We start from the raw sequence: 10,928 nt of genomic DNA, 5'->3' as shown, positions 1-10,928 counted from the left end.
CAACAGCGTCTCTACTTCCTCCGCAAACTGAGGAGAGCCAGAGCCCAGGCCCCTATCATACACCTTCTACAGAGGCACCATCGAGAGCATCCTGACAAGCTGCATCACTGTGTGGTATGGCGCCTGCAACTCGTCCTGCCGAAAGATTCTGCAACGCATAGTGAGAGCAGCTGAGAAGATCATTGGTGTCTCTCTCCCCTCCCTCCAGGACATTTATGGAACCTGTCTCACCCGCAAAGCCCTCTGCATCAAAGGTGATCCCACTCACCCATCTCACAGCTTCTTCAGCCTGCTGCCATCAGGGAGGAGACTGCGGAGTCTCCAGGCCAGGACCAGCCGACTGAAGGACAGCTTCATCCACCAGGCTGTCAGGAAGCTGAACTCCCTCCCGAACTTGCCCCCCCCTCCCCTCTTCTGCCTCAGGCACCACTGAACTATGACCCCCCCCCCCCCCCCCCCCACACACACACACTAATTATATGATGGCATGCACTAGTCACTTTGTGCAGCATTGGTCTGCTCACTACCTCATTCAGCATGGAACTGACGTCATTCCACTACCTCATCAGTCAGTTAAATAAAATAACTGCTCTTGAGCCCTTTGTCACTTGTCACTTTAATCAGACTTAATAAGGTATTTTTAATAAAGGATTTTTTTGCACTAAAAATCTTTTATCTGCACTGTTGTTCACTTCATTGATTTGCACTATATCTGTCATTTGCCTTGCGCTGCTTTATTTAACTTTATGTTTAATTTTATTATATGCCCTTTATTTATTTTTATTTATTTATTTATTTATTTTTATTTTTATTTTTTTTACATTCCCTTATTGTATAGTTGTATCTACATTTTATATTTGATCTAGATTTTTAGGCTTTAATGTTAATTTTATCTGTATGCACCGGGGTCTGAGAGTAATGCAATTTCGATTCTCTGTATGTATGTTGTGTACATATGGAAATTGACAATAAAGCAGACCTGAACTTGAACTTGAATTTAGGATTGGACAATATTTGGCTGATATACAACTATTTGAAAATCTGGAATCTGAGGGTGCAAAAAAATTTTACTACAAAGCTCAAGGAGTGTTTAAATAGTTTCTTCAAAACTTTACTTTTTAGTAAAGAAAATGATTTATCAAGGTTTATCATAATGTACATGACTGTGTATGTCTTTAATAGGAAGGTCTGACCAATCCCTGGCTGAGCCCTCAATGACGTCTAGACAAGTCCTCAGCCAATCACAGGGCTGCTGCTGTAGCCGCTCTCTGATTGGCTGTGCGAAAGGCACTGTAAATGACGTCTGTTCTTCAGATCATATGTTACTTATAATGGACTGGGGAAAAGCCTGAGGGGCCATTAAATATTAATTTTTCTAATCTAGTATAAAAACACATTGACCTAAATAATAAGTTAGTAGTCTGCTGTTTTTGTTGGTTAAAGATATGAAGTAATACGTTTGGGAACTTCTGTCATGCGCTGCAATAGCAAGGAAATGCAAATGGGGTGTTTTGCAATGATCTGAAATCTTAAAATGTCATGCTTGTATGGCTAAACAGTCGCTGAGCTGATATTTACAGCCGATTAGACGGTCAGAGGCATTAAATAACCTTTAAATAACAGTTATTTACATTTTATAATAATTTAAGCTACTATATATATATATATATATATATATATATATATATATATATATATATATATATATATATATATATATCTACATTATTAATGTGTGCCTCGAACTCTAACACTAGAGGACACTATTGCACAAGTAACATAGTGAAAGTTTGACACACTGGGTGAATAATATGGATTTTAAAACTTTAATTAGATCTTAAAACTTTGCTTGCATTAGTTTTTGTGTTGTTGACAAGTAAACAACTAAATAGAAACCAAAATGTAAATATATATATCCTTTTGCAATTTGACAAATAAGAATATATTATAAAATGAAAAAAAATAATAATAATGTTGAGGGGTTGTTATTGCAAATCCAGTCCAAATAAAGTGTCAATGCATTATAAAAAATAAATTAATAACGCAAGGTCAGTGCAAAGAACGGTGCCTCGATTCTTGAGTACATGAACTTGAAAATACCTGACTTAAAATTCATTATAAACTTTGCATTAAAAATAAGTATCGTAATAAAATCTAAATTCCGTTTTTTCTATGCAAAACATATTTGCATATTTAAAAATACATATCCTACCATGTATTCTTCGATGTAGAAAGTGACCCAATATGTGTCCAGCCAATGGGAGCAGCAGCTGAATCCGTCATGCGTGATCAGATGATGAGAGGAGGAGAAACGCGCTTCTGTGACTGCTCGCGTTTATTTTCGATTAATAACTGCTGGAATAAGAGCGTTTTTCTGTCATGTGGTCTGTACTGAGTTTCGTTACATCCATGCATAAGGATTCACCCGACCGCGTTCAGGGTCATTGGCTCTGCGTTTGCTGAACGGTGAGTTTTATTATTTTTTCCGCTTTCATACGGCAATCTTCCGGCAAAACCGTTACTTCTGATCTGTCAGTGTTATAATCAGTTTGTCTTATTAATTTATGCAACAGTGACGTTGCACCATAGATAAAGTACTTGTGTTTTTACTGTAAATATAACACTTTTCAGAGTGTTATTAATGTAAGAAACTTCCGCATTTGCTGGGTGTTTCTACAACATGGAAATATTCCTTTCAAAGTTTCCGCTAGCAAACTGTTCGGTGTAGGAAACAAACTGATTGCAGTGACATTATTTTTGCGTTATTTGGGAACTTTTCTGCTTTAAAAAAAAAAAAAAAAAGATTGTTACTGTTGTTTGAAGGGCTTAGCTCATTTGTGCTTCCTGCTTTGCTTACTTCCTTTGCATAAAGTGAACGTTAACTCGTATTAGATGGTGTGTTAGATAATGTAACCCCGTAACAACTAGAATACACCTAGAAATGTCTCTATAAAATATCTGGAAATGCCTCGATAAATAAAAAGTCATATTTGATGTGTGATTCCTCCAGAAACATATTTTATGTCCACCTGCTATTTTAAAAGCTGGTGTTGATGGAGGTTTTTTATTTTTTATTTTTTGAGGGAAATTATTCAGGTCTAATCATTTAATTGTTATATTTATACATTTTATTATTATTATTATTATGTATAAATAATTATTCATGCATTGTCAAATATTTAGAATGGGTGATGGGTTAATAGTTAGAATGTAAATCATTAATTGTCAAAATATTGCGATGGTGATCTATGTTGGTTTTTAATATATGTGCATGAAAATAACCAGCCTTAGTCCTAAATAGTAAATAAAAAACATTTCTTTTAAAAATTTAGCATTGGTTATGGAACACCAAGCCAGTGATGAAGAACCACCAGTAGTTCGTAGAGAGGAAAACAAGAGGAGAAGAAGAAAGATGAAAGCATTTACATCTAACTCAGCTGTATCGACGGATCAGATAGCTGTAGAGTTTGTACTTCCCACCACCAATAAAAACAGCAGGAATCCAGACACATTGCAAATAGACGTGACTGGCAATTGGACGGTAGAGCAGGTGAAGGTTCAGATTTGGCACAGAGTGGTAACCACTAAATTGTGTCCTGAATTTTACCAAAAATACTCTCCAGACCACTGCATGCTGCTCTACCAGAAGAAAGGCAACTGGTATGAGATCTACGACAAGCAGCAGGTATTCCAAACCCTTGACTGTATCAGATATTGGAAGGCATTGAGAAAAGAGGTCGGCAAGATTCACCTGGTTGTTAGAACGCAGCCTTCTGAGGATTCGCTTCAATATCAACGGTTTCTGAACCACCTAATCGGATATGATGTTACAGATGTCAGCAACGTCCATGACGACGAACTGGAGTTCACGCGAAGAAAGCTGCTGACCCCTCGGAAAATTGAGCTGTCTGATCGAGATCCCAAACTCTACTCGATGGATCCATGGATGACCACAAAGCCTCTCCCTGAATACCTGCTGAGCAAAATAAGCAACAATCACATCCTGGTAGTGATACACAAGGACACAACAAGCCAGACTATTAAGGTGTCTATAGATGACACCCCTGTCCAGGTTCTTCAGAGCTTCTTTGCCAAGATAAGTAAAAAGCGAGCAATTTTAGGCATATCGGAAGATGTCAGTGAATCCGATTTTGTCTTGAGGGTTTGTGGAAGAGAGGAATACCTATATGGCAACTACGCCATCAAAGATTTCCACTGGATCAGACAGTGCCTTAAAAATGGTGAAGAGATCCATCTGGTTTTAGAGCATCCTCCAGACCCAGAACAAGATGTGGTGCAAAAAGAGGACTGGTCTCAGGTCGATGACTGCACTGGAGTCGCTGGTACTCATGAACAACTGACCATCACTGAGAAAGATCACGAGAAGGTGTTTACCATTTCCCTTTGGGACTGCAATCGTAAATTCAGGGTGAAGATCTTGGGGATTGACATACCAGTGCTGCCACGCAATTCCGAGTTGATTGTGTTTGTAGAAGCCAGTATTTTCCACGGACAACAGCTGCTGGCCCAAGAAAGGACAACCTCCAAACCCTTCACCGAGGAGGTACTCTGGAACACCTGGTTGGAGTTCAACATAAAGATCAAGGATTTGCCCAAAGGTGCCCGACTTAGCCTGCAGGTGTCTTGTGGAAAAGCGCAGACTCAAACGTGCAAGGAATATGAATGCAAAAACAAGAGCCGCTTGCTGTACTATGTCAACCTGCTACTGGTGGACCACCGCTCCTTGCTCAGACAAGGAGAGTTCATCTTGCACATGTGGAAGATGCCTGAGAAGAGTGAAGACAACAGCAGCGTTAACGCAGACAAACTCACATCCGCAACCAACCCGGACAAGGACAACTCCATGGCTGTTGCCATTCTCCTGGACAAGTACTGCTACCCTGTGGCTCTTCCCAAAAGCAAGGATTCTCCGGACTCGGAAAAGGAAGGGGAGCGAGGGCAAAGAGAGATGCCCAACCATCTGCGCAAACAGTTCGAGCAGATAATTGCTACCGACCCTTTGCATCCGCTTAGCTCCGAAGATAAAGAATTGCTTTGGCACTTCCGGCAAGAGTGCATGAAGGATCCCAAAGCCTATCCCAAGTTTCTTTCCTCAGTTAAGTGGGGCAAACAAGAGGCTGTAACAATAACGCACCATCTTATCGAAAGGTGCACTGTTTGGGACCGAAGCTCGCTAGATGTGGGTTTGGCTTTACAGTTACTGGACTGCCACTTCTCTGATGAAAATGTGCGCACTTTGGCCGTCCGGAAGTTGGAGACTCTGGAAGATGACGATGTCCTGCGGTATCTCCTGCAGCTTGTTCAGGTGAGGCTTGGGTATTTACAACACACTGAGGTTGCTTTTGCATAACTGCTCAGACATAACAACTCAACATTAATAAATAAACTTCAGCTGGCTATTAAAATCAGCATGCAAAGTAAACATTTACATGTAATGGGACATTCCTGTGCAACTCAAAGGCTGATGATACACACGGCAACTTTTTGAGCAATGTTGCTGGGCCCACAACCGATCTAAAATATCCAGTTAGAAATTTGTTACCCATTCTCAATGGAAAAGTGCCTAAGAAATATTGCTAAAATAGTTGCCCTGTGTTGCATCAGCCATCTTAAATCAAAATCTTAATCTTTGTCACTGCTTATTTGTTTTGTAGGCTGTAAAATTCGAACCGTACCATGACAGTGCACTTGCCCGGTTTCTTCTCAAACGTGCGCTTAGAGTAAGTCAGAACCACATCCTTCATCTATAGTCTTTTTAAAGAGTTTCTGGCTTTAACTCCTGTGACTCCTTCACAGAGCCAGCGGATTGGCCATTTCTTGTTCTGGTTCCTGCGTAGCGAAATCGCTCAATCCATGCACTATCAGCAGAGGTATGCCGTAATACTTGAAGCTTACCTCCGTGGCTGTGGTGAAGCCATGCTGCAGGACTTCAGGAAGCAGGTGGAGATAACAGAGGCCTTGCAAAAAGTTACTCGTGAGATTAAGCTAATGTCTGCGGAAAAGTATGATGTGTCAGCACAAGGTGATAACTACAGGCAGTGTTTGTCCCTAGCAAATTTGCAATAGGCAAATGTAGTACATATCTAATGTTGTGGGAACAATGTAGTTGTTTTACAGCTGCGTCAGAAACTGGAAGTTCTGCAGACGTCAGGGTTGCCAGACAGCTTTAAAGTGCCTTATGACCCAGGCCTACGGGCAGGGGCCCTTGTGGTACGTAAAACCATACGGCACACAAAAAAAAAAAAAGAAAATTCTTACTTGCTCTTGTTTTCTATTATAAATATAAAAGAATTCTTGAACTTAGATACATTTCATTGACAAGCAAATTGTGAACATTTATTTTATACATTTTTTTGCTTTAAAACAAGCAAAAATATCTGCCAATGGGGTAAGAAGAATAATCTTAATTCGAAGGCTAAACAAGATTATTTTTCTTGCCCCGTTGGCAGATCTTTTTGCTTGTTTTAAACAAAAACAAACTAAATTGTGATTCTTTTTTCAGAAAACACAATGTAATATCTTAAGTCATTTTACTTGCAAAATAATTCTAAAAGAATCCTCTAGAAAACACTTTTTTTCATCAATAGTCCAGGATAATACACCCATTAATTATTGCACCATATTATGAATTGTAGATTGAACAATGCAAAGTGATGGCATCGAAGAAGAAACCCTTGTGGCTGCAGTTCAAACGAGCTGACCCCACCACCTTGTCAAGTGACACGATTGGGATCATCTTTAAAGATGGGGATGACCTTCGTCAGGACATGCTGATATTACAGGTAGACATCATTTTTAATGCATGCTAGCAGTCCTGACCAACATTATTTGTGCTGTCTCTCAAATAGACCATTGTTTCTCTCAGATTTTACTGATAATGGAGTCTATCTGGGAACTGGAGTCTTTGGATCTTTCCTTGTTACCGTATGGATGTATTTCCACTGGAAATAAAATTGGTAATGGTGGTTGATGTGTTTCTCAATGTTATTAAGCAATGAAAAAGTAAATGCATTGCACACAGCATTGAGTCAAATAAAATGGTGAATTCCTCATGTTCCTCTTCTAGGAATGATTGAAATAGTGAAGGATGCCACTACTATTGCTAACATTCAACAAAGTACTGTCGGGAACACCGGAGCTTTTAAAGATGAGATCCTCAGCCAGTGGCTTCGTGAAAAGTGTGTGAATGAGGACAAGGTATATTATTTCAATTTATACTGTTGTATGTGCAAAAGAGGAAGGAAATCTCTCACTTCCTGTCGCATTAGAGTCTTTGTTTGAGGGGGTTTGCCTTTGTGGAGACAAAACACAGCACCTACACACTTCCAGTGTGCTATTTTTAAACACTCATGTACCATCGTGGACAGGTTTGGTAAAGTTCAGCTTCTGATAAGGGGGTTAGGTCTTACGTCAGAAGTTTGCTTGTTAATATGTCTGTGTTTGCTTTATGCAAATGTGAAAAAGGTCAGGCGTTGCTGATATGTTTGTGCATTTTTCCATCCCACACCACCTCTTCAGCACCAGCAGGCTGTTGAACGCTTTGTGTTCTCCTGTGGAGGGTATTGCGTGGCAACTTATGTCCTGGGCATCGGTGATCGTCACAATGACAACATAATGATTACAGAGACGGGTAATTATTGTCATTACTGGAATCTCTCCGCTATGAAATGGCTGTTAGAGGAATATTTCAGGTTCTGTTCAAGTTAAGCTCAGTCGACAGCATTTGGGGCATCATTTTAATTTTTTTTAGCAAAACAAAAATCATATATATATATATATATATATACAGTATATACAGTACTCACACACAGTGTTGTACTTACAAATTGAAGTGAATCAGTTTTGTTATTGTTAAAAAAAACAATTTTCTGAAATAAAGCTGAAATAAAATAATAATATAATAAAACAATATTTATATTATATGAAAGACTTAAGCTTAATATACTGAACCCTAAATAATAAAATAATATTAATTACTAATGTTTTTTTTTATATATATATATATTTAGGGTTCAGTATTTCAAGCTTAAGTCTTCCATATTCCATACACACACACATATATATATATATATATATATATATATATATATATATATATATATATATATATATATATATATATATATATATATTATGGTTTTGGTGTAGAAAAAAATAATTTACTAACGTAAAATTGTATAAATAAACAATCTAACTTTTTCTTATCAGTTTTACACCTTTTAATACTATAAACCCTAAAATCCCCAAACGACAGTAAAAATGCTGATTTTAAAAAAGCTTTACTGCTCAAATAATGTACAAGTTTTAACAGACAAATAAGTGCTTTCTTGTCATTTTTAAACTCAGAATTTTACAACCTGCAAAAATGTGCTCTCTTTGCTTGCATTGTACAACCTTGATATGCACATTTTTTTATGCAAATGCTGCATTTGAGCTCAACTTGTATTAAAACCTGAATGTATCTTTAATCAGTTCAAGGACCAATAACAAAATGCATGTTTTTTCAATTAGGCAACCTATTCCACATTGATTTTGGTCACATACTTGGAAACTACAAGAGTTTCATGGGGATCAGCAAGGAGCGAGTTCCTTTTGTGCTGACTCCTGATTTTCTCTATGTGATGAGCACGACAGGCAAAAAAAACAGCCCTCATTTCCTCCAGTTTCAGGTACGTTCCTACAATTTGAGCTGTTGGCAACAGACTACTCTGCTGTGACCAAACGTAATCTCCCTCTCCCTCATCACAGAATGTTTGCCTGAAGGCCTACTTGGCTCTGAGACACCACACCAACCTGCTGATCATCCTGTTCTCCATGATGCTGATGACCGGCATGCCTCAGCTAACCAGCAAAGAGGACATCGAGTACATACGGGAAGCTCTAACGGTCGGACGCTCCGAGGAAGAGGCCAAACAACACTTCTTGGACCAAATCGAGATCTGCCGGGACAAGGGTTGGACTGTGCAGTTCAACTGGTTCCTACACTTGGTGCTAGGCATTAAACAGGGAGTGGAGAAACGTTCAGCTTGAAGACAAACATTACATTTCCTCAATGAAGTACATTAGTGTTTGCATTTTAAAAAAGCGCTTTTTCAAGTGTTCAGTTGCTGTATTTTTAGAATTTAACCAAAAAGCTTTTTATGGACCTAAATTCTATATCATGCATTGTGTTGTTTTTAATACTTGCAGTCTTGTTATCTTGCACTGTAATAAAATAAATTTTTACATGTTTTAAGAATAGGGTCATTTTAAATGCCCATAATAAAGCTACAAATAGCAAAAGTCAGGAGAAGTTTTCAGGTATTCGGTTAGTTTTGCTTAGATTATCTGCATACGTTTCGAGATGGAGTAATTTTATTTCTGTCTCTGATATGACTTGGACCTATTAGCATGGATGCTGCATCATGCAAATGTTTTTATTTACAGATGTAATGGGTGAAATGCCCTATCCACATTTATTTGTCACCCTTTATTATTTTATTCTGTAATTGCAATTTTAATTGTGTCTAATAATGATAATAAGGTGAGTTTCTAAGATAAAAGGAATAGTTTGTATCTGGTAATGCGATGTAAACATGGGGACCACCAGGTTGTACAAGGAAACACCCTTTTCTAGATTTGTCTTAAAGAAATATTATCAAAAATAAAAAGGAAACAATGGAAACGATATTGGTTACAATAATTATTAATTGTAAGCTTTAGTTTTATTCAATCAGGTAGAGCAATTATTTTATATACAGAAAAATGGCTATAAATTGCTTTAAAGCAGACTTGACTTGACTTATATTAAATTGCTTTGTAAATAAACTGTCAATGAGTCTGTTTCAGTTATTCATCTCAATTTGCAGTTCTTTTCATTTTATTTTTCTGCATTAATTTTAATGTATTCTTTCTGCTGTGGAACACAAAAGAAGATATTATTTTATTTTATTATTTATTTATTTTATGTCCATTAACATAAAAATAAATGGGGTCCAAAGCTTTTGCTATGCCATTGACTATCACTATCAAAAACTATTATTTTGTGTTCCAAAGAAGTAAAGAAAGTCATACAGGTTTGCAACTACATGAAGACAAGTAAAAATGGCATTATGGTCATTTCTGGGATGAAATATACCTTAGTCATGTTTCAGAGATTTTGCCGATTACTTGGTTACTTCTACATCACTGAACATGTAAGCGAGAAAATCAGTTAGCAGAGTTGAGGTAAGCCTTTGTTCAATTGTAGTAATTCCAGTTTTACTCCTTCTTTAAGACATTAGCTTAAAACCATTCATTGCTAATGGGAATTTCCTTTCTACCTCAACATATAAATCAACCAGAACTGGCAGTCTGCTTGGTAAACAAAGCAGACTTTCTGTCATCTATCACTAATTTCACTTTTTCCCACACCCAATGGCTAATTGGGAAGAATGGAGGGACGTGTCAACTTATTTCCAAAGAATGGAAATTTGATAGTCTAGCATTTCTTACCAGCAACAGTTCATTTGAATCACACACATTACTGTTACCCACCCTGTTACAATCCATTGTTCATTAAGTTATTTATAGTCCCCCAGATCAAATGAGTAACTTCTTAGATGAGCTTGATGTGTTAATCTCAAACTTCCCTAAGGTCAGTACTCTTCTGGTACTACTCGGTGACCTCAACATCCACCTAAATAAACAACAGGCTGCTGACCTTAACACTCTGCTTGCCTCATTTGACCTAAAGCATGTCTACTACAGCTACTCACAAATCAGGTAACCAATTGGACCTTATCTACACACGCTACTGCTCAATGGACAACACTCAGACCACTTCGTCATCACTTCTAACCTCACACTGTCCGCTTGATCCTATCCCTACTCAAATCCTTCAGGCAATTTCTTCTTCAGTTATACTCATGCTTACTCACATTATCAAC

At 37.8% G+C, this 10,928-nt stretch overlaps 1 protein-coding gene across 1 annotated transcript; it reads left to right on the top strand.

The window, feature by feature from the left end:
• Nucleotides 1–2,261: 2,261 nt before the first annotated feature.
• LOC132105494 (phosphatidylinositol 4,5-bisphosphate 3-kinase catalytic subunit gamma isoform-like) lies at nt 2,262–9,307 on the top strand. The gene is made up of 11 exons (XM_059510646.1): nt 2,262–2,466; nt 3,333–5,326; nt 5,676–5,741; nt 5,818–6,043; nt 6,128–6,231; nt 6,657–6,803; nt 6,887–6,977; nt 7,088–7,218; nt 7,540–7,651; nt 8,533–8,690; nt 8,770–9,307. The coding sequence occupies exons 2-11, from the start codon at nt 3,341–3,343 to the stop codon at nt 9,049–9,051; spliced, it is 3,303 nt and encodes a 1,100-aa protein (XP_059366629.1). The 5' UTR covers nt 2,262–2,466; nt 3,333–3,340; the 3' UTR covers nt 9,052–9,307.
• The last annotated feature ends 1,621 nt before the right edge of the window (nt 9,308–10,928 follow it).

The sequence above is a fragment of the Carassius carassius genome, chromosome 26, assembly GCF_963082965.1.
Source record: "Carassius carassius chromosome 26, fCarCar2.1, whole genome shotgun sequence".
Lineage (NCBI taxonomy): Eukaryota > Metazoa > Chordata > Actinopteri > Cypriniformes > Cyprinidae > Carassius > Carassius carassius.
This window is presented reverse-complemented; position numbering and strand designations above follow the sequence as displayed.

Coding starts and splice junctions, on each gene's coding strand:
- LOC132105494 (XM_059510646.1), top strand. CDS start 3,341: ATGGAACACCAAGCCAGTGATGAAGAACCACCAGTAGTTCGTAGAGAG. Junction 7,219..7,539: donor AGTGTGTGAATGAGGACAAG/GTATATTATTTC, acceptor CCACCTCTTCAG/CACCAGCAGGCTGTTGAACG. Junction 7,652..8,532: donor CATAATGATTACAGAGACGG/GTAATTATTGTC, acceptor TTTTTCAATTAG/GCAACCTATTCCACATTGAT.